The 24878-nt window shown below is 43.5% G+C and overlaps 1 protein-coding gene across 1 annotated transcript in view; it reads right to left on the bottom strand.

Annotated features, from left to right (window-relative positions):
- CLPB (caseinolytic mitochondrial matrix peptidase chaperone subunit B) overlaps positions 1-24878 on the bottom strand; it is a 136332-nt gene that overhangs the window by 97408 nt on the left and 14046 nt on the right. The window contains exons 3-4 of the mRNA XM_050921381.1: positions 18914-19000; positions 5039-5142 (exon numbers count right to left, since the gene is read on the bottom strand). Coding sequence (XP_050777338.1) covers positions 5039-5142; positions 18914-19000 — 191 coding nt within the window. The remainder of the gene's footprint in view (positions 1-5038; positions 5143-18913; positions 19001-24878) is intronic.

The following is a 24878-nucleotide window of genomic DNA, read 5'->3' as shown; positions in this document are numbered from 1 at the left end:
TTAGAAGGCTTCCTCCTTCTGATATACATAAAAAATCATTTTATTACCACCTTTTGAGTTTTTGGCTAGCTGTTCTTCAAACTCCTTTTTGGCTTTTCTTGTTACATTTTTATACTTAATTTGGCAGTGTTTATGCTCCTTTCTATTTACCTCACTAGGAGATGACTTCCATTTTTTAAAAGATGCCTTTTTATCTCTCACTGCTTCTTTTACATGGTTGTTAAGCCATGGTGGCTCTTTTTTAGTTCTTTTACTGTGTTTTTTAATTTGGGGTACACATTTAAGATGGCCCTTTATTATGGTATCTTTGAAAACTGTCCATGCAGCTTGCAGGGATTTCACTCTAGTCACTGTACCTTTTAATTTCAGTTTAACTAACCTCCTCATTTTTGCATAGTTCCCCTTTCTGAAATTAAATGCCACAGTGTTGGGCTGTTGAGATGTTCTTCCCACCACAGGAATGTTAAATGTTATTATATTATGGTCACTATTTCCAAGCAGTCCTGTTATAGTTACCGCTAAGAGAAAGCAGTTAAGGAAATATAGGTAAACAGTAATTAGGACAAAATACAATATGGTTTTGCAAAAGGAGATCATGCCAGACCAACCTGATTTCTTTAAGAGGATAATTGCTTTTGTAGACAAAGGAAATGCAGTAAATCTAATCTGCCCGGGTGTCAGTAAGGCATTTGATACAGCTCCACATGGGAAATTATTAGTTCAATTGGAGAACATGGGGATCAGTATGAGAACTGAAAGGTGAATATGGAAATGGTTAAAGGGGAAACTATAATGGGTCATACTGGAAGGTGAACCGTCAGGTTGGAGGGAGGTCACTAGTGGAGTTTTTCAGGGACTGGTCTAGGGACCAATCTTATTTAATATTTTCATTCATGACCTTGGCACAGAAAGTGGGAACGTGCTAATAAAATTTGCAGATGACACAACATAGGGTGGTACTACAATGGTCCCTTCTGGCCTTGAAGTCAATGAGTCTATGGTCTCAGTATCCTTGCCCAGCCTGTTCCAGTTCTGCTCTCCCAGCATTTTGTCTGATCTGTCTGTCCCATCTCCCTTCCACTGGCTCCCAGTGCACCCCAGCTCCTTGTCCAAGTCTCTTTTCCAGCAAGTCCGAGTTCTCCCCCAAGACCTTAGCTCCTTGTCTGAACACATCCCCAACCCACCATTGTAAGCCCCAGTCTCCTGGTCTATACAGTCCATCTCTTTCTCTTCCTCCAACAGCTCTTCAGCCAATCCCAGTATTCCTTGCCCAATCAACTGACCTACTCAAACAAACTAGGGAAATGCAACCTAGATAGAGCTATACTAGAAGGTGGGTGCATAACTGGTTGGAAAACCGTTCCTAGAGAGTAGTTATCAGTGGTTCACAGTCATGCTGGAAGGGCATAACCAGTGAGGTCCCGCAGGGATCAGTTATGGGTCTGGTTCTATTGAATATCTTCATCAGTGATCTAGATAATGACATAGAGAGGACACTGATAAAGTTTACGGATAATACCAAACTGGGAGGGGTTGCAAGTGCTCTCCAGGACAGGATTAAAATTCAAAACAATCTGGACAAACTAGAGAAATAGTCTGAAGGAAACAGGATGAAATTCAATAAAGACTAATGCAAAGTACTCCTCTTAGGAAGGAACAATCAGTTGCACACATAAAATGGGAAATGATTGCCTAGGAAGGAGTGCTGCAAAAAGGGATTTGGGGGTCATAGTGGAACACAAGCTAAATATGAGTCAACAGTGTAACACTGTTGCAAAGAAACAATCATCATTCTGAGATGTATTAGCCAGTGTGTTGTAAGCAAGACATGAGAAGTAATTCTTCTGCTTTATCCGCACTGATAAGGTCTCAACTGGAGTATTGTGTCCAGTTCTGGGCCCCACATTTCAGGAAAGATGTGGACAAATTGGAGAAAGTCCAGAGAAGAGCAACAAAAATGATAAAAAGTCTAGAAAACATGACCTATGAGGGAAGATTGACAAACTCAAGTTTGTCTAGTCTGGAGAAGAACAGACTGGGGGAGGGGAGGACGAATCATGATAATAGTTTTCAAGTACATAAAAGGTTGTTACAAGGAGGAAGGAGAAAAACTGTTCTTGCTAACCTCTGAGGATAGGACAAGAAGTAATGGGCTTAAATTGCAGCAGGGGTGGTTTAGGTTGGATGTTAGGAAAAATTTCTTTTCAGGGCAGTTAAGCACTGGAATAAATTGCCTACGGAGGCTGCAGAATCTCCATCACTGGAGATTTTTAAGAGCATGTTAAACAAACACCTGTCAGGGATGATGCAGATAATATTTAGTCCTGCCATGAGTGCAGGGGACTGGACTAGATGACTCCTGAGGTCCTTTCCAGTCGTACGATTCTATGAAACTGCTTCCTCCTCCAAGCTGTCTGGTTAGCAGCAAGGGCTTCATTCACAGCATAGGCAAGTCAGGTTCCTTGCTCTCCATACCAGGTCCCACCGTGACTTGTAGCAGCCGGATGCAGCAATTACAGGGAAAACCTGGTTTTACTCCTATATCCCTGGACTGGAGCATGCTCAGTTGCTCTGTGAGGATGGTGCATGGTGCACATGCAGTCTGGTCAACACTAGGAGCAGTGAGAGGATGGAGCATGCTCAGTGAGGACAGAATCTTCAGTGATTTAACTACTAAAATTAGAGAAGTCTCTACTGAGCATGTGTGAACTGAGATTTTTCCACGGTTTATAACTTGCCTGCATTTGGTTAGATTCGCACAGATACAGCACCAGCATACCTCTGACTCAAAGGCCAGCCCCTGCTAAATTTCAAGTCCATGTTCCAAAATATGGAGACACTAAAGCTGTTCAAAGAAAAGGTCTGAAGATTTTTTTTTTTTATATATGGGCAAAACAATATTTTCCATAGCCTCATTCTCAGAGATGGTTGAACCAGTCTGCTGAAATTTTAAAAAAATCAGCCCAAGGCAGACACCCAAAATGAAAAATTTCAGTCCAAATGGTTAAAATATCATAAAATTATAAGCAACTGGAAACAGGGTCTTATATTGGAAAATGTTGATAGAGTCACAGAGTTTAAGGACAAACGTGACCATTATATATTCTAGTCTGACCTCCTGTCTATCACAAGCCATAAAATTTCACCCTGAGTTATTGAGCTCAATAACTTGTGGTTCAATAAAGCAAAACTTATCTTGGGCTAAAGAACATCTTCCAAAAAGGCATCTAGTCTTTATCTGAAGACATCAAGAGCTGGAGAATCCACCATTTCCCTTGGTAGTTCCAGTGATTAATCATCCTCACTGTTAAAAATCGGTGTCTTATTCGTAATCTGAATTTGTCCAGCTTCAGGTTCCAGCCACTGGTTCTTGCTCTGACTTTCTGTGATAGATTAAAGAGCTCTTTAGGACCTAGTATTTTCTCCCCATAAGGGTACTTACTCGCTTTAATCTAGTCTCTGCTCAATCTTCCCTTTGATAAACTAAACACACTGAGCTCGCGAGCCCTCCAAGCGTTTTTGTGGTTCTTTTCTGCACCCCCTCCAATTTTTAAATATCCTTTTACAAATGTGGATGCCAGTACTGGATGGACTGTTTCAGTATCAGTCTCAACAATGCCATATAAAGAGGTAAAATAACCTGCTAAACTCAGAGTTGTGAGTTCAATCCTTGAGGGGGCCATATAGGGATCTGGGGCAAAAATCTGTCTGGGGATTGGTCCTGCTTTGGGCAGGGAGTTGGACTAGATACCTCCTGAGGTCCTCTCCAACCCTGATATAATTCTATGATTCTATGATCTCCTGTTTACATCCTGAAAGGATATTAGCCCTTTTCGCCACAGCATCACAATGTAAGCTCATGGTCAGTTGCTTGTCTGCCATTACCCCTAGATCCCTTTCAGAGTCACTACTTTCTAGGATATAGTCCCACATTCTGCAAGTACGGTCTGCATTCCTTGTCCCTAGATGCATCACTTTGCATTTGGCTGTATTAATATGCATTTTGTTTGCATGGGCCCAACTTACCAAGCCATCCAGATCACTCGGTACGACTGCCCTGTCATCATCATTATTTAACACTCCGCCAATCTTTGTGTCATCTGCAAACTTCATCAGCAGTGATTTTATATTTACTTCCACATCATTGATGAAAATGTTGAATAGCGTTGGGCCTAGTACCAGTCCCTGCAGAAACCCCCTGGAAACATCTCCTGCCGCTGAGAAGTCCCTACTGATCAATACTTTCTGAGATCTGCCAGTTCTTAATCCATTTTATGTGAGTAAGTGGGGCTACTGTAAGAAAGTCTGGCCACGAAGAACTGGAGGAGGTATCCAGGACCTGGGACCTTCAGCAACTATAGAAACTTAGAGTAAACATTTATTCTGCTCTACAAAAGGGATGTGAGCCAGAGTTTTTGCTAGCGATTTTAATGGAAATGGCCTGGGGAAGCTGGATGAGATAAAACACCTTATATTTAACTTGGCACCACATCCTTTGCCTCGGTTTTCATAGAGTCACAGGACTTAAGGCCAGAAGGGATCATTTTGATCTGACGTCCTGGAAGACACAGGCCAGAGAACCTCCCCCAGTGAATTCTGCATCTAGTCCAATAACTTCTGTTGGAGCTAGAGCATAACTTTTAGAAAAACATTCAGTCCAAAGACTTCAAGCACTGGAGAATCCACTCCACCCCACAGTAAATTGTTACAGTGGGAGAGAGCTCCTCCAGTGGCGGAGTTCAAAGCAATGCAGGAGATGCAGTGTGCATCTCAGAGGAGTTATTGCACCAGGATGTTCCCAAGGCTCAGGTACTCTCCTAGACTTTGGAGTCGGCTGTTTCAAGTCTGTATTTTGGAGGGCATGGCATGTAACAGACGACCTATGCCTAAAGATTATAACAGATAGCATCTGTCTAAGGGAAAGTAAGAAGCACAAGTGGATCAGAATTATCCAAAGGCCTAACCAAACTCTGGGCACAGAGAGAGACATACTGTCCCGATAAGGTAACATCAACAAAAACTTTAACTCTTTTATTACCTTCCAATGAATGGAGTCCCTTTTCTTTGGCAGTCTCATACACGCTGTTGAATTCATCTCCGAGGTTTGGGTCAGCACCAGCTGCAAGCAGGATCTTTACCACACTGTTATAAAATATAATGAGAACAGGATCATCAGGAAAGTTTCTCAATCAGAAGGAACATCAGGAACTAGACACCTTCAGAGTTTGCAAAGGGAAAAAATCTCAAGGCACATAAGATGGGAAGAGGATTCAGCAAAAAATTTGCTGCCAGCAAAGGAGAGTTAAAAAAAAAAACGACAGTGCTTAGCAATATTAACAATCATAAGACGACTGGACTGAGGAGGCATTCGAAGAAGTGGGCTACTCTGTAGATCTACATGTGTTGTGCAACACAGATATGTTCAACAGAGGCCAAGTCCAAAACATCTGCACAGAAGTGACTGAGTGCCATGCACTACATTTCCAGGCACTGGACTGGACTGCCATCCCATAAGTCACTCTTCATAGTTGAAAATGCAACCAAGACACACCCAGCAGCCAAACATTTGATGTCAGACCCCTGTAAAGGATGGATTCTAACGGCAGCCTAAGGAAAGCAAAATTCAGTTATGATATTGTTACATATTTTTAAGGCGCTAGTCACAATAGCAGCTGGGCTTCTTTTACATCTAAGACAACAAATGCATGGGACTCCAGTACCTGGCAGCATAGAAGCTCAGTAAGGAAGCTGCGGGGCGGCAAGGTGGCCTATAGATATCTAGACTCCCACCTTCTGATATTGCGCTTTCCCTTGAGACTTGTACTTTGCCTGGACACAACTAAATGAGTTGGTCCTTGAAATGGGAACTCTCCTGCATCCAAGGTTGCATATGAAAAGCATGGCTCAGTCCTTAGCCCCTTTTCTGCCATCACAAGTGAAGGACCCACCTGAGTATCCCAACAATAGATTTCAATTGCTTTCATTTTATTGTGCATTGAAAGTGAAACATGTAACTTCTAAGTGACACTATGCCATATGAATGTTTTCCTGGGGACCCAACAACTGGTGTGAAATTATCAGTGGAAAGAGTCCAGTGTATGGGATGCAGCTCAGTAGCTGGAAGGACTTTTAAAAAGTGATTTTATTTTTTGAGGTTCAGGAGATAACTAGTTGCTGTTTTAACACGAATACCAATAAAGAATTTGGGGAGAAGACTCCAGGAGGCGAGAGAGCGGGAAGAGAAAAACAACGACGATGAAAGCACAGGGTGAGACTATGAGGTACGGTTTTGTTTGCAGATCCTCAATGAACTGAATTGGGTGATCACAATAGGCCAGTGCCCGCCCCATCACAAAAAAACACAGTTATAATTGACAATACTTGTCACCTTTGGTGGCAGTCCCAGGACAGAGGTTGAGGAAGAGAAATAATCAGATTCTCATTGTCCCTAAAGGTAGTGGTGAGGCATATTAGTAGAAGAGTGAAGGGGTTGGGGAATCTCTCACTGCTTCTGCTCATGCTTGTCTGGAGACATTGGACTGCAGTCTCCAGAGTTGTCCAAATTGTCACCATTCCCCAGCAGGACTATTCAGCACACAGAAAAAGAGACGGGCTAGATTTGGTGCAGAAGGCCTCTGAACCAAACAACCATCAGGCAAGAATTAGATTTTTTACCATTTCTGAAAGCAGCTTGAAGCCAGTTATTCTTTTTCCTGGGTTCAGGCCTTCCATGGCAACTAGCCAGTAAAATGTTATACAGTATTCATCACAGGCGAGATAGCTTACAGGCTGGCAGAGGTTCTTCACTATGCACACCACAGATTGACTGACATGCATCTGCAGGCTGCTTTTTGTCAAGTCACATTTAAAATTTACCTTAAGTTCCTCCCCCATTTAGTCCTTTACAGTAAATACAATTAGCAGAATGGAAGGCAGTTGTTCTGTACTCTCAATAAGATACATTAGCAGAGGTGTATTTCTTGCCTTCCGCAATTGACACTTGAATTGTGTATAAAGTCCAATTTAGTGGACTGAGCACAAAGTTGTGAGTCAGGAGACTTGTGTTCTCAAATACATCACCGATTTCTTGAGAGAGTGTAGGGACTTCACTATGTTCACATTTTCAGACCTGGCTTCATTTCTGAGTGTTTTTTCAAGAGGTGCCTAACATCTGCATCTCCCAGATTTCAAATGAAGCTGTGGGTGTTTGCCCCCATGTTGCTGCAGAGGGGCATTCAAGATCAAAATGGTCTCCTGAATCAGTGACCTGTCCTCTGCATTATTTATCACTTCCCCTAATTTTTGTGTCATCTGTAAACTTTAACAGTGATGATTTTATATTTTCTTCCAGTTCATTGATAAAAATGTTAAACAGCTAAGAACCGATCCCTGCGGGATTCCACTGGAAACATCTATTCTACGATGATTCCCCATTTACAGTAATATTTTGAGTCCTATCAGTTAGCCAGCTTTTAATGCATTTATTGTGTGTCGTTCTAATTTTTAATCAAGATGTGCAGTATCAAGACAAACATCTTATAGAAGTCTCTGTAAATTACACCAACACTATTACCTTTATCAACCAAACTCGTAATCTCATAAAAAAAATCAAGTTAGTTTGACAGAATCTATTTTCCATAAATCCATGTTGATTGGCATGAATTACATAATCCTCTTTTAATTCTTTATTAATTGAATCCCTTATCAACCGACCCATTATCTTGCCTAGGGTCAATGTCCAACTGACAAGCCTAAGGGTTATCCTGTTTTCCCTTTTTAAATATAGGCACAATATTAGCTTTCTTCCATGTTCTGGAAATTCTTCAGTGTTCCAAGACTTGTATAAAATCAACTTTAACCGTCCAATCAGCTCATAGGCCAGCTCTTTAAAAACTCTTGGATGCAGGTCATCTAGACCACTGATTTGAAAAGGTCTGTCTTTAGGAGCTGCTGTTAAACATCCTCCTGAGATACTATTGGAATGGAAAGAGTGTTGTCATCATCATCATCAGATAAGACTATATTTGATCTTTTTCCCAACTCCAGAGCCGTAATATTTATTGAACACTTTTGGCTTTTCAGTATTATTACTGATAACTCTACCATTTCCATCTAGTAACAGACCAATTCCTTTGTTAGGATTCTTTTTGTTCTTAATATACTTTAAAAACTCCTTCTCATTGTCCTTAACTCTGCTAGTCATGGATTTCTTCTTGCGTCCCTTCACTTCCCGCTTCAATTTCCTACAATTCCTAGCTTCTGATTTATATTCATTACTATCAACTTCCCTTTTCTTCCATTTGTTTAGATATCACAGCTTCTTCCTCAGCTGTGGGACTGTGGCTTTTTGGGCATCTAATAAAGTGTTCTTAAATAATTCCCAATACCAATCACATTTTTCTGATTAGATCCTTCTTCCCAGCTGATCTGGCTCATAATTGTTTTGAGCTTTGTGAAACTGGCCCCTTTAAAGCACCAAGTATATGTATTATTGATTTGGACTTTATTCTGTTGGCACATTGTAAATGTGACCAAGAAGTCATGTTCACTTGTACCAAAGTTACCAATTTTAATGATGTGCTCAGTTTCTTCTCTGTCAAGATGAGGTCTAATATGCAACTCCCTGAGGTTGGATGCAACACTTTTTGAGTTAGGAAACTGTCATCTGTAGTATCATGCATGTGGTTGGATCAGATGACCACAGTGGCCCCTTCTGGCCCTTAATATATGAACTCATGAATCATTTCTAAATGCAGAGCAGATTGCCTTCAGCACACTGATGATATACAAGTGTCTTTTTTGTCCTGTGGATCCTATATTTGAAGGACTGTTTGGAGGATATGTCCATTTGGATGTGTCACTGCCACCTTGTTCTCAGTCTTCAGTAAAGAAGTGCCAGACAGGAGTCATGGATACCAGGGGGTTCTTTCCTCTTTTGGATCCCATGTTCAAAGGTAGAGAGCCAGTTTAAAGATACCGGCATTATCTTCAACCACATCTTTACCATGGAAAACCCCAAGTCTGCGACAAAGGTGCAAAATCTGTGATGGGGGGGGTCATTTGTGCAATTTGCACTACTATTCTGTCATGGCCACGCACACCAGATCAATTACTGCAACTCTCTCTCTCAACAGGGCTTCCAGCAATGCCTCTCTGACATTTGCAGCTTGTCCAGCGTGCTCCAAGCTGGTATTGTTGCAATTTAAAGCCCTCAGCAATGAAGGTTTTGGCTACATTCAAGTCCTCCTCTTCAGCCTTGTCCTGAAGGGTATCTGCACTCAAAGACTGTCTGGTTTTTAAGGGTCCCCACTACTGTAGTTAAAATTGACAGGCTATGACATATCATAGGGTCCATCCTTTCCATCTTAAGAATAAAAAAAAACCATTTTACGAAGAATGAGCCCAAGTTCCAGTATGGGACTTGAATCCACAACTTTCTAGCCCAGCGTGGAGACAGCCACCGAATGAGTCATACGGCTAACACATAAACAATGACTCTCAACTTCCTTGGCAACTCCCTCCATCAGCTTTTCCCTTCTCCCTGGCCGTGTTTGTTGAGTGTTCTTCCTAGGCTCTTTATCCACCATCAACCTCTATGTTCTCAGCAACTCTTAGGAAGGCTCTTTCTCTTCATTCTTAACTCAGACCATGAGAGTTCTCTTGGTAATGTTTGTTTTCATAAAAATGTTAAAGAGTTACAGAGAGGCAGTGCTGAAATGTGAAAGCAGGAGGACATGGACGCAGTACTCCTGGGTTCTGTTCTGTACAACTGTCTGTTTCATTTTCCCCATCTGTAAGTATGTAGCCATACTCCTCTACCTCATAAGGCTGCTGGGAGGCTGAATGGTTCATAAAATAGCAGCATGAGTCACTGCTGGGAGTCTAACTTTAACTCTAAAATTTGGTAGTACAGAACCCTGTCCCAAGATGACAGCTCTGATACAGCATGTCACACATTCCAAATCAATTCCCATCCGACTGCTGTAAAAAGGAAGTGAAAAGAGCTCGCTGGTCTCAACTCAAAAGGACAATTGTCTGTTGTAAGATTAGCCTCTCTGTCCAATCATCCTTCAATCTAACCTCCTTCTTCTGTGACATGCGGTCCCTTCCAGGCAACTAATGTCACCGAATTTTCCTTCACAGAGCCAGCCAGACATTTCTGGAATCACAAGTATTGATTGCACCTGTCCAATTTGCAGGTAATAAGCCATTCAAGCAAAGTAGCCTTTGCTAATAGTGCAGTGATAGTGCAATGGAAATACAGAAGTCGTCATACTCATCAACAAAGCATGTGAACGTAATCAGAGGAAATAAGACAACTTGAAAATGTATATAAAATTGTATATAGTTTTTTATATACATATAACAAGGATGCAGTATGGGCTAGTGGTCAGAGGAAGGGAACAGGGCCAGGAGTCCTGAGTTCTATTGTCTGCTGTCACTGAGTCCCTGGGTGACAATGAGCAAACCACCACCTCTCTGGCCCTCAGTTTCAACATCTGTAAAATGGGGGTAATTCATTCCTACCTCTGAGGAGAGTTGTGAGGCTTAATTAAGCTTTATGAACCATTATGAGATCCACTGATGACAGTGCCGTGTGGAACGGCAGAGGGGAAAGTACATTCCCTCATTATTTGTGCCCTGTTCTTTCTTCTGAACCAGCTCACAATTATTACTGGTAAGTGAGTCAGTGCAAAGGCTGTGATTTAAATCCAGGATTCCCCTCACCTTGTTTATGATGTATCTCCTGTTCATTCCCTCCGTCAGGCTACTGGGTGGCTCTGGCAGAGTACTACTCTCCCCTCAGTGAGGTGGTGCGCTTGGAAGAGAGCTGCAGTATGTCTGAGCTGTAAAGGCAGGCTTTCCTCGATAACTCACCTGTGCTCAATAGCCTCATCAAGCCCTGGGTTTAATTTGCTGATCGAGTTTTAATTTGATCAGAGACAGAGGCTGTTCATCTGTGCAAATATAAATCTAAACTGACCCTGGTGATGACTCAGAGGGCAATGCTTAACTGAAGATCACTGGGCAGTTCAATCGATTGCAGTAAGTGCTTTCTGCTTTTAGAGGCTGGGCCAGCATATTGTTAAGACCAAAAAAAAGCAAGGCACCTGGGGGGAGAGAGCTGGCCTTGGCTGGGACTGCCCTGCAAACCTACCAACACTCAGGCAGCTGGAGTTGGTGAACCAAGAAGGGCAGTGATCCTAGTGACCGGGAGTTACAAAACACAATGCAAGGCCTTCAAGGGATTTTGATGAGGGGCAGTGCTGGGCTTTAGTGGAAGCCGCAAGTCCTGCTGGACACAAAGAGGATCCCTAGAATAGCTATATCTTAACTTTCTGTAGAACTCAGCGTGGGAATAGAGGGGTGGTTGTAAGGAAAGAGCAGTTACTTACCTTCCCGTAACTGTGATTCTTTAAGACGTTGTCATCCGTGTGAACCTCAAACTAGATGCGCACGCACCCTATGCATGCAAGAGCAGAATTTTTTTGAATAGCAAATTCCATTGGGCTCCATCTGGGCCATGTATGCCTTTCTACCCCCACCACACACACCGTAGAGCATAAGTGGCACAGCAGCTGCAACCATCCTTCAGTTCCCTTGCTAATGCAGGATCCCAGAAAAAGAAGAACTCCAAAAAAGCAGGGATGGAGGGTGGGTCAGGGATCCACATGGACGACATCTCATAGAATTGAGGTTACTGTACCCGTGGCATACAAGAACTTAGTCTCCAGAGGGCTGTAATACTTTGGTTTAATTTCAGTTGCTGGGATTAGGGGGCAGCTGTTAGGTAGTGTGGGTGGCCTGTGATACACAGGAAGTCAGACTAGATGATCGGGTGGTCCCTTGGGGCTTTAAAACCTATGACTACAAGGTACGTAACCGTTCCCTGTTCTTTGAGTCTGTGGGGGTTGAAAATCCCACTCCAGGTCACTGATAAGCTGTGTCCCAACTGGACAGTGGGACTGAGGAGTCGTGACTGCCACTAACTAAACAGCGATTGTAAAATTGCCCTACCAAGTTTGGCATCTGACCTTGCAGCTACATCAAGGGTTCAGTGTTAACTAGAGTCAGGGAGTTACTCCATTTAGCTGCCTCACAAATTTCAGCTATGGGGATGCTCCTGAAGCATGCAGAGAGAGAATACGTTTGGGAGAACTGAAGGATGCTTGCGGCCGCTCCAACCTTTATGCCTTAAGGTGAGGGAACAAGGATATAACTGATACACGAGTGGCCCTACAGACACTGCTATTCAAAAGATTTCAATCTTGCCCGCATGGGGTGCATGTGTCCTTACACGGGATCCCCACGGGCACGTACTGAAAGAAAACAATACTGCAACAACTGACGCAACACCCAAGGGATGTCATCAGAGCCTCCTCTCCAACTGGCTCTGTGCAAAGGCAGCACAGCCCACACCTGCATAGCTAGCACATTATGCATGCAAGTCTACATGCCAATGAAGCTCTTGACTCTAGAAGCTTCAGGATATTTATCCCAGTTGCCCAGCTCTGCTTCAGAGACCTCCGAATTATATGCCTGAAGTGGAAAGACTGAAAGAGAGGATATGAAGCAGACATATGTACCTAATATAGGTACTAGACTGTGCCAGTTAATCACATCACTGCCTATAGACACTGAGAGAATAGCTCCAGACAAGTCATACTCATTATATGCCTTAGAACATACCCACTGATCTATACTGTGCATGATGCACTATTACTATTAATAAAAAACACGTATACAGCGCATTAGATGTACAAAGTGCTGTTCACTCAAAGAAGAGACATATTCCCCAGCCACAAAGAGCTAACAATTGAAACCTGGCGACACACAGGAGAGGGAGGGCCAGGGGATTAGCGAGCAGGAGAAGCAGGGAAAAATTGCACAGAGAGGTAGGGTGTTTTGGAGGGATCTGAAAGACGAAAGACCAGGTGCTTGGTGGATAAGCAAAGGGAAGGTGATCCAGACGTGTGGGATTGCAGCAGAGAGGGCGTGAAGCTGAGAATGGGAGAAGGAGATGGAATTGGGGAAGGGGATAAAGTGAGAGGATTGGAAAAAGTAAGAAGTGAGATCAGCAGTGACTACCACAGATGCAGCAAGATCACACATGGCCTTGTGAGCAAGGATGCGGAACATCCCATTAAGAGATAGGGAGCCAGGGGAGGGACTCGGTTAAGAGCATTAAAAGGTGTGGTCAGGGATGCATTACGTGAGAAAGAACACAAGTACCAATAAACACTAGGACTAGTCCCTGCTCCTTTAAGAGAGCATTATGGGATCTTTAAAAGGGAAAGCTTCACAGTGGGACACGCACATGTAGAGATCCCTTCCTTCTTACTGAAACTCTTTTTGGAGAGCCACTTCTTCACAGCACCTACAGGGGATCAGCTGACGAGGGCCTCTGCTCAGCTGTGTCATTTATTGGTGTTAGGTGTGAACTGCTCATTTCAGTGCAGAGGGGGGAATCGAGTGTTGAGAGGGAGGGGGATGGACAATGGAAATGAAGCTATAAATTCACATGGGGAACTAAAGGAATTATAGATACATATAAAAATAAGTCACGTGCCTATCATTACCCTGATCATGTTGCTTATATGTTGCGTCCCTTTCCCAAAGGCTCTGTGTAGCTTTGTCCTCTTAGGTTGTACACCAGGGGTTCTCAAACTGGGGTTCGGGACCCCTCAGGGGGTAATCAGGTTATTACATGGCGGGGTCATGAACTGTCAACCTCCACCCCAAACCCCACTTGCCTCCAGCATTTATAATGATGTTAAATATATTAAGAAGTGTGCTTAATTTATTGGGGGGGGGTCACACTCAGAGGCTTGCTGTGTGAAAAGGGTCAGCAGTAAAAAAGTTTGAGGCTCACTGTTGTACACTATCCAGGGAAAGGACTTTGCCTCTGACACAGAACCCCTCTGCAGCCTTGGTCAAGTTATTTAATCTTTGTGTCTTTAGTTTCACCTCATCCATAAAACACAAACAGCATACCTACTAGTTAAAATGTTATTTACTGTGCAGAGGCCCTGGTTCAAGTAGGCATCAGGAGGCAGTCTAGCTGGGTGAGCACAAAAGATCTCTTCCCCTACAACACACTTGAATGCAAACAACTTGCTAAATTCAAGAATCATCTTCCTAGTGCTCCCCACAACCCTCCAACCAGCCCTGCACATAATGGTGTGATTACAGTGGACAGGAGCTGGAAATTTATGGAGGCAAACCAGTTTGAAGACCTACCCCAGAGTGCTTAGGACAGCCTTGCCTGGGTAAAGTCTCTTCACTGCCCCGTGCCTCAGTTTCCCCACGTGTCTATTTGAGTTAATAACATTTACCTCCCACACAGCTGGCTATGAGGAAGTTAACTGAAGCTTTTAAGCCATTCATGTTATTCACTTTGGGACAGCGGAACTAAAATGTTCCCTTCAGGGTTATACTTACAGGGCAATGCTGCACAGTTTAAGATGCTCGTGCTACAGGGCAGGTTCGAATACAAGAACTTTAGATAAAAATCAAAAATACATTTCTCTCAACATCCGTTTTTTAAAAACGTAAATGATGCTGGTTGTGTGTTTTACAGACAACCTAAGAACTCCAGACCAAACCTGAACTACCTAGTGGTTTCCCTTTGTTGTTGTTATTATCACTGGTATTCCAGTAGTGTCCAGAGGCCCAAGCTGAGGTCAGGGCCCTTCTGAGCTAGACACTGTACACACACACAGTAAGAGACAGCCTCTGCCTCAGAGCTTACAGTCTAAATAGCCAAGCACACCTAACCGACAGGGACAGATGTAAATAAACTGGATGTATGTTTAGTTTTGAGAAGAGAGGTTCCAAATACGTTAAGGGCTGTTATAAAAAGGATGGGGATCAACTGTTCTCCTTGGCCACTGAAGGTAGGACAAAAAATAAAGGGCTTAATCTGCAGCAAGATTAGGGACTGGAACTACCTTTCTAAGTACAAGAGTAGTTAGGCTCTGGAATACGCTTCCAAAGGGGTTTGTGGAATTCTTATCATGGGAGGATTTTAAAAACAGTTTGGACAACCTCCTGTTAGGAATGGTCTAGCCTCAGTGCAAGAAACTGGACTAGAGAACTTTCAAGATCCCTTCTAATGCTACATTTCTATGATTCTAGGACAAACGATAAGAGAGGATGTGACTCACCCAAGGTCACACTGTAGGTCATGGCAAAGCCGGACACAGAACCCTGGTCTCCAAGCACCCAGTCCGGCGTCTGGACCACACTACCTTCATTCCACTCAGTGAGGAAATATCCATTTCTAATATAACAGTGCTGTCAACAACGACTGAGTCCAACCATATGCGTCAGCTGAATCCACAAGCTTCTGATCCAGAGATGAGAAAGATTACAACTTGATACTATTTACACTTTGTTAAAATACACAGGAATGCATCCTATTAAATAACGCTAAACTTTGCTATTCTGCATTAGGTAAATAAGACACTTCTTTCTAATCCAAAACTCCCTAGCTAGGCAAGGCTGAGAGGTGTATATGCTGAACTGGAAACACACCTCACACTAGAATACTACTATTTTACCTCAGCAAAAGGATTCCAAGTAGGATTAGAAACAAGTCCTGGTTACAGAGAACAATCAGCTGGGCCACAGTCAAAGTGAAAGGAACCTTGGCACTGAAATTAACAGAGCCGTAACAGGATGCCACAAAAGCATGTATCTCTGTGTGACAAATATCCCGCAGAAGCAAGACCTTAGTGTAAGATGAGCAGGGGGCTCAAGGTTTTGAAACTCAAGTGATTTTATTTCCCATTAAACAGGTTTTCCATTGAATCTGTCCGGTTCTTTATCTGCAGCAACCGGCAGGAGAGGGAAATGAAAGCTTTTCCCTTCCGGTTCCTAACATTACTTCCATCTTCCCTGTCGTCTACTAGCCTTGCCAGATCCCTACAAATACCTTAGCCCTGTTTTCTCCTTCCATCACCCCCTTGAAACCATCATCTTTCCAGCTGAGAAGGACTGGACAGCAACAGCTGCAGGGGTCACAGGCGAAGGATGCAAGAACTGGCCGTCCCCCAATAGGATCTGAGTTCACTGGCTTCGCAGTGTTTCCCAAACACTGATAAAGGGGCCCAGGGTATTGTGACCAGAATATTAGACTCCTCCATTCCTTCCCAATGAGTCTTGTGATGGGCACTGAGGCACCCCACTCTCTGCCTCCTCATAAGCAGTTCACATGCTAACCTTCAACAGAGCTTCAAAGGGCAGCCCAAACCTCTGCTCCTAAAGCAGGACGGTCTCCACTCTGATTCAGGGTCACAATGGAATAGAAGGGAGCGGGCACTGGCTGGGACAGCTGCAAAGTATTGATCTATGAGGCGGTTTTATATCAACTGAGATGTCAGAAACAGCATCAATAGTGCAGTGAGGACTCAAAGTGCAGTGCACTCCAAAAAGCGACTTTGTAAAGATGGCATTGTGGGACTTATGTTTATTTTCTCTCAGTGACTCCAGACTGAATATGCTCAGTCAGACTGCCAGCACCGTAAACTCCCCTGGCATCTGAATGCCAACCTGAAACCTTTGCTCAAGTACCAGCAACACCTAAAACATGTGCCATCGGAACTTAGTTCACAGTTTTGCTGATGCGTGATTTCTCATACTGATGTTGGCTCTGCTGAGCTATGAAGGGCCACAGAGTAAAAACTTACTTTGGTCAATAACGTCTGCTGCTATGGCTGGATATACACGGAGGCAGGTCTATTAAGTAAGGAGGACCCGTTTTTACATCGTCACTTGTCAGAGTAGAGAGACACTTCAAAAAATTCAGCATCCTACAACTGTTAGCATAAGTCAGACAATGCAATTAACTTAGGCCTATAAGTGCCAGACAGCATGTTGCCCAGATCACTATTAAGCATGTGTACGGTTTGGTTGGAAAGCATGGAGGGGACTGACATCTTTAACCTGTTCAGGTAATGTTGTTCTCACCCCACCGCAAATGGAGCTTTACATGAGAGAAAAAGAAAATAATTACAATATGTCCAGAAAACCAAGAGGCACCTTGCACTGGAAAGGAGATGTATAGCTATCTAGAACTCTATGGGTAAACCTGTGTCACTGAATCAAAGCCATCAACTCCTAGTGCTCTTTTAGCTCCATTTACATAGTACCTCAGCCCCAAACTACATATCTAATACCAGGGCCAGGCTCTTTAGGAGTCAGCTTAAATAGGCCAGTATTTGTACTGCATCTGCGAGTGGACAACTTGGAGGGAATTTCAGACATTCTTTGTGTCGTTTTCCAGCTCAGTACATTTCCTGGCCAATGGCGAAATCCTACTGGGTACACTGTAAGGCTAGAAATAGCAGCAGAGGTCAAATATGCTCCTGGTGTTATCCCTGTGATGCCAATGGAGTAGTTACGCTAGGGATGAGTTTGGCCGTAGCATATGCTTGTTTCCAGAAGTAAGTGAAATATCTAAATAACCGTTCATTATGTTTACAGATGAGTCATAGTGAATTTCAGATAGTCAAGGCCTTTGCTTAAAATTATAGGCAATAATCATCCACAATGTGTGGCAAATAAACCTGATTCACCCAACACAGCTCAAAGTTTCAGTCTTTTTGCCAGACACCCAAATAAGAAACCCCACTGTTAGTCTTGTGCCAATGCAGAACAAGACTAGACTGGGTCCTGAAGGCCTTTTAGTGCTTAGAGGTTTTTGTTACCAGTTCTACCTGATTTTATGCTATGTATCTTAAATCGTAAGAAGGGTGATCCATCTGGGGTAATTATTATACCATGAACTGCCTTTCTCCTTGTCTCCCTTCGAGCCTTTGCACCTCCCCAAGCCCTGTTCTGGTCCACTAGTCACTTGGAATGGTCAACAATCGTCACAGTCCATCGCTGACCATTGTCCATCAGCAGAGGTGGGAAGCTCCAAATCCATCCCTCTGCGGACATGCAAACAACGAGGCCCGTTGCTGCTCGGACATCAAAGTTAAACAAACAGACCCAAGCCCCCGCCTCTCTGCCCATCCTAAGGAGCTCCCCAAGGAGGTCACGACTTTCAGCTTGTCATCGCACACATCAAAGTTTGCACCACACACGAACTCGGCACACGGATTGGAATCGTGTCGCCCGAGAGCGGATATTCAGCTTTTGTGCCCCGCTTTAATCCTGTGTTTTCCCAAGTAATTAAGCCTTTTTTGCTTATGAACTTGTGACTAAGTAAAGCATCTCTGAGAGGTTGTAACATCAAAGCTCATTCTACCGTCTGTCCCACGTTTTCTAAAATTGGATTTCTCTTTCTCTTTTTTTTTAAAGAAAAACTAATTGAATTTAGTTGTAGACTGAATATATTTAAGAGTGCCTTTAAAGGTTACCAGAAGCCACAGTGATCATCCTGGGAACTAAAGAGGTTGGACACAGAGTCAGCCCTTTTGGTTCATGAAGGCACAGCATGAAAGCCACAGCACTCGCCCCACAAGCTAGTAGCAAATCCTACTGCAGCAACTTGAGACTTTAGCTCAGTTACTGACACAGTGCGGCCTGCACCAGTACCACCGCAAGGCTACAATCTCCTCAAATCTCAAGATAAACAGGCGAAGTCTGATCAGTACTCGGATGGGTGTCCTCCCAAGAAAACAAGAATGCTGCAAAGAAACGGCGCTGGTGATTCAATGCATAGTGCTTTCCCCTTTCAGCCAGTAAACCAGTTGGGGTTCTTGGTTGTCACGCTGTACATAGGTATATGAAGAGTATAAATATATGGTTTCAGGTTTAACCAGCAACCACATCCCAGAACTGCACAAGAGGGAGACTCCGAATGCAGGTTGTTTAGATGGAATCCATGTGGGTTTATCAAAAGGAGAAAGTAGCATAGCAACTTACCCAGGATGGTCACAAACAACGCTGGAAAACAACTTACCTAGAATTTCTGTTTATAGCTGCTACCATGAGGGCTGTCCAGCCAAGCTTGTGCCTAGCATTCACATCGGTGCCTTCCAACAACAACCTACACAAAACAGAGAGAGACGGCTTCATAAGATTTTGTTTTTCCCCAACAGACATAGGCAAGGGTGCTGAATGGATCAAGGGCCTGGTAACAGAATACAGAATCTTTCATCTCAAGGTCACTGGTTTCAATGGAGCCCTGGCCAATAATGACTGAAAGTTGTTATGGTCTAAGAGCTCTTCAGCAGCCGATAAGAAATGAATTGGTGGGTCTCAATCCAATTCCTAGTAGACAGGTAACATCATAACTAGCAGGCCTGAATCCTTTTAAGGTTGCTCACACGGATCTTAACAATTCACCAATATGCTGGAGGAGGGGAAGCTGGTCGACACACATACTCATGGACATCTAGAATTTTTGCGCTGAGTAATAGCCATAAAGGATTCAAGGCTGGGTATCATGGGAAGGCCAGCAGCTCTTGAAGTGCCACATACTAACATGGCACTATTTTGGAGCATTCTTGCATGGCAGTAAAAGTCTTATAGAGGCATCAAACAAACCTTTGTGCTCTTTCAATAAAGATCTTTCCACTCGTTTTGGACCACATTCCTAACAGACTCTTAGCGCCCACTACAAAACTAGTTCTTACCTGGCTATTGCCAGCTTTATTTCTTAATCTCCTCCACATTCTGACTCTCCTCACAGTTATGGTCCTCTGCCCCTGCCGCTAATCCTATACCCCCAGTATTATTAGCTTAGACCCTATTTGCAACTGATCCCAAGCAGTATCCTAGAAAGGTGTTTTTCTTTGTTATTCTTATTCTTTGTTATAGTATTGAGTAAGTTTGATTTCTTTGTTAATGGCCAAGACTTTTACATTTTAAATCCATGGTACATCTACATCTTGAACACCGAGGGCAGATGTGGTTGCCCCTTCTCAAAGATATATTAGAATCGGAAAAGGGACAGAGAAGGGCAACAAAAAGGATCAAGGGTACGGAACAGTTTCCATCTGAGGAGAGGTTAATAAGACTGGGACTTTTCAGCTTAGAAAAGAGACAACTAAGGGGGGGATATGATAGAAGTCTGTAAAATCACGACTGGTGCAGAGAAAGTGAATAAGGAAGTGTTATTTACTCTTTAACGTAACACAAGAACCAGGAGTCAGCCCAAACCAAAAGGAAGCACATCTTCATGCAATACACAGTCAACCTGTGAAACCTGTTGCCAGGGGTTCAAAAAATAACTCAATACGCTCATGGAGGATCGGTCCATCAATGGCTATTAGCCAAGATGGTCAGGGATGCAACCCGGTGCTCTGAGTGTCCCTAGTTTCTTATGGCCAGAAGCTGGGAGTGGACAACAGGGGGCAGATCACTCAAGGATTGCTGTTCTGTACATTCCCTCTGAAACATCTGCCATTAGCCACTGTCGGAAAACAAGATATTGGCCTAGATGGATCATTGGGCCATTTTTATGTTGTTAGTTAGGCGGACCAAAAAAGAATCTGAAGAGTAACTTGACTCAGCAACTCAACTCAGCAAAAGACTCAGTAATTAACAGCAAAAACTTTCTAAGTACATCAGAAGCAGGAAGCCTGCCAAACAAAGTGGGATCACTGGATGACTGAGGGGCTAAAGGGACACTAAAGAAAGATGGGGCTGTTACAGAGAAGCTAAATTAATTCTTTGCACCTGCTTTCACTGCAGAGGATGTGACAGAGATTCTTGCACTGGAGCCATTCTTTTTAGGTGACAAATCAGAGGAACTGTCTCAGATTGATACGTCAGTAGAGGAAGTTTTGGAACAAATTGATAAATTAAATGGTAATAAGTCACCAGGACCAGATGCTATTCACCCAAGAGTTTTGAAGGAACTCAGTTATGAAATTGCAGAACTACTAACTGTGGTATGTAACCTATCACTTAAATCCGCTTCTGTACCAGATGACTGCAGGATAGCTAATGTGACACCAGTTTTTAAAAAAGGCTCCAGAGGCGATCCTGGCAATTACAGGCCAGTAAGCCTGACTTCAGAATCAGGCAAACTGGCTGAAACTAGAGTAAAGAACAGAATTATCAGACACATAGAGGAACACGATTTGTTGGGGAGGAGTCAACATGGCTTTTGTAAAGGGAAATTATGCCTCACCAATCTATTAGAATTCTTTGAAGGAGGTCAAGAAACATGTGGACAAGGGTGATCCAGTGGATATACTGTACTGGACTTTCAGAAAACCTTTGACAAAGTCCATCACCACAGGCTCTTAAGCAAAGTAAGCAATCATGGGATAAAAGGTCCTCTCATGGATCAGTAACTGGTTAAAAGACAGGAAACAAAGGGTAGGAATAAATGGTCAACTTTCAGAATGGAGAGAGGTAAATAGTGGCGTCCCCCTTGGAGGCTCAGTCTGTTGTGTGCATCTCTCACAGGAGTTCCCCAAACCGCCAAGGCACACCGATTCCACTGCAAGGGGCCCCGCATAGCCATCGAAAAGGGACAGATCTGCCCCTAAGAAAGGTATTGACTCTATCTCCCTTCATCTTTGTGGAATTTTAACTCTGAATCTCTTAGGTCTTGTATGCCGATGAGAGGGGTTCTCCCATAAGCGCAGGTAATCCACCTTCCCAAGAAGTAGTAGCTAGGTGGACAGAAGAATTCTTCCATTCACCTAGCACTGTCTACACAAGAACTTAGATAAGCTTAACAATGCCATTTAGGGGTGTGGATTTTTCACACTACTGACCAATGAAGTTAAACCGAACGGTGTGGCATGGCTGAGACTGGGGTAATTTTGACTGCCACGGGCCATCGGGGTTAACAGTTCAGGCCGGTTAATGGTAAGCTTAATGCTTATTGGTTAACCAGTTAACTGTTTAACCTTTTATATCCTTAGTGCACATGGTGAGCACGGACAGTCAGCAGGCTAAATCTTTTGGCTATTGACTTCTCGGATAGTTATATTCAAGAGTTAGTGATGTTGAAATTGACCAAGATCACTACAGGGATACAGTCAGCACTAAGGACATCTTAGATGGGTTCATAGTTCAATGGGCCAGTGGCAGGAACAAACGTTTGGGAGGCCACGTATTTATCAGATGAACAGACTTCCAAGTAAACATTTACCAGATTTCTATCACACTCACAGTAAGGTCACTACTCCAGACGATTTTAGTCACTGCATGAAAAAATGGTGCTATCACCATATAACCCTGATGTGTTCCAAGCAATCTGTCTTTGTTCATCCTTGAGATAAGTCTTCCACCTCCCCGTGCACCTCCTTCCATTCTTGAGTCTAATCACTGAAAAGAGGCAACAGAACTTTAAGCATGCCCTTGCAATCTGAAGAGCTCTCTTGGGGATTGTCTACACTGTGAAGTTGTCGACAAAACTTTTGTCTTTCATAGGTACTTAAATGAAAGACAAAAGTTTTGCCGACATAAGTGGAAGTGTGAATGCAGTTTTGCCGGCAGGAGCGCTCTCCTGCCAACAAAGCTAATGCCACTTGTGGAGCTGGAAGTATTTTGTCAGCAAAAGTGCCAATAAAGTACCAAAAAAGAGCATTTACGCACACTGACTTTAAAAGTCTTTTAAAAGCTGCATGGTGTAGATAAGCCCTTAGATACAGGTTGGCAGAAAGAAAAAAAACATCCCTGCCTGATCAGAATTCTCTCCTGACCCTGTGTAAGGCACAGTAAGTGCTGGAGCACATGGCATGGCAGCCTGTGTGCAGTGCAGATTGTTATCTTTAGCGAGCAGCAGTGCATAAGGGCTGTGTTTACAGTAATAACAGAGACATGCTGGGCTCGTCTGTCTCAGACTCATGGCCACTGCTGGACACGGCGGTTAAGCGTCTCGCTCGACGTGGCATTGCCTGCAGCATGAATCTACACGGCTGCTCCATCTGCCAACTTCACTTTACACAGTCCCTTTGGATAGAAATGGAGTGCCAATAACCCCAACAAAGGCTTCCTTGGGAGGATCTTTGTGTGGCACTGTCTCCTCACAGAGTTTCAATGCCAAGCTGTCCACTTCAGACAGTCCCAGCTTACTGTAGCCCCATGGACCAAATTCAACCCTGACTTCCAATGAAGTTAATGCATCCACTCAAAACAGAGCTGAATTTGGCCCCAAATCAACAGGAGGCAGAGGCGGAGAATGGTATCATTTCATGTCTGATCTTTACCATCTGACTCCAGCCCAACGTCCTTTATGTTAATACCGAATTCTTTCACCCACCACGGTACACAGCCACTTCCTGACATTCTAACACTGCGCTGGACAGGGAGGGCGAGGGCTCTGAGGTGGTACCAAGCACTCTCTCCCTCAGAGGTGCTGGGTTGGCTGGTTCTTGCTTGCGTGCTCAGGGTCTAACTGATAGCCATACATGGGTAGGGAAGGAATTTTCCCCCAAGTCAGATTGGCAATGACCCTGGAGTTTTCCACCTTTCTCTGCAACATGTGGGTGCGGGTCACTTGCCAGGATTATCTGGGTGTATTGCATTAAATCATTTCCCTACCATTGCAGAGACATCAAGTACTGGTGCACAGCAGTCCCTCCTATTCTCTGCCTGTTGCACTCAAGAATCTGGTCTCCTCTGGGTCTCCTTTACTATGGTCTCATTTCAGTTGTTGGGTTTAGTGTGCAGGTGTTGAGTGAGGCTGGTGGCCTGTGAGATACAGAAGGTCAGACCAGCTGACCTGCTGGTTCCATCTGGCCTGAAATTCTAGGGCTCTGAGGCCATAGTTCAGTAATGACTCAGAGGAAAGAGTGCAACCAAACGATCTCACATTTTCTCTTGGTTTACTTTGACCATTTGAAAGCACTTTGTACATAGTCAATTTCACCATTTCCCCTGTACAGTCAATTAGTCAATTTCCCCTGTTTGGGTGGGTCATTCACACAGTAACAGGGCAATAAAACCCTTTAACACTACAAAACTGGCAGAATTCAGGGGTGGGCAGGTCTGGCTTGTGAAACTTGTTTTTTTAACTAATAAATAATAGTGCCTGGTTTTTATCTAGCATCTTTCATCAGAGGGGTTCATAATAGTTCACAAAGAATTGCCCCATTTAAGTTAACTGAGATCCAGGAAGGTTAATTGGCTTTCCCAGTCAGTGACAGAGCCATGAACAAGATTTCTCAGTTCCCCTATACTAGCAACAAGAGCACTGTGACTCCCTGAAAAACACCCAAGTATTTGCTTTTACATCTCATGCAACCTGCTACACAACAGCTTTGTAAGTGCCTGCACTTGAATTCCATTGGGACTCTCTCAGCCCTACTCCTCATCACCAGGAAGGTGCACCTCATACTGGGAAGGACTGGTGCAAAGGCACCGCTTCCTCTTAGAAAGCATTCACAATTATGGAGATTATGAAACAGTGAGAGGCTTTTCCTAAAAACTGCTCTGGAAATTCATTTATCAATATATACCATATGTGTTCTTCTTTCATGATCATTCAACTGTTGATGGCCCTGATACCCCAATTAAACCTCCCACAAAAGACCCCACACCCACACAAAGGGTGCCAGAGTACTCGCTAGAGAAGCTGATTACAGGGTCAAGGCCTAAGGTATTGGAATTAATCAAGCAGTTTTCCATTTAGGAACCCATCTTAAGTAATCTGAAGCACGTGGAATGCCAAATGATCAAACCTAGTACGAAAAATTACTAGAGTCACATCATGTAGCGTAATACGCATTGACATTTCATTTAGGAGTATTTTTTTAAAACACCGCAAGATGCCGAGCAACTTAACAGATTTGCTAGACAACTGAACTTTATGTTCAGTGTGCGTGAGTCTATCATTGATATTTTCCCAGCCTGATTTAATGATATGACAATCGATAAAGTGACGACCACTGTTCAGATCCTAGACAGCCAAATGTATTTACCAGCCGGGACATATTTTTTAATTAAATAAAATCCTCTGA

Source organism: Gopherus flavomarginatus, chromosome 1, assembly GCF_025201925.1.
Source record: "Gopherus flavomarginatus isolate rGopFla2 chromosome 1, rGopFla2.mat.asm, whole genome shotgun sequence".
Taxonomy (NCBI): domain Eukaryota; kingdom Metazoa; phylum Chordata; order Testudines; family Testudinidae; genus Gopherus; species Gopherus flavomarginatus.
This window is presented reverse-complemented; position numbering and strand designations above follow the sequence as displayed.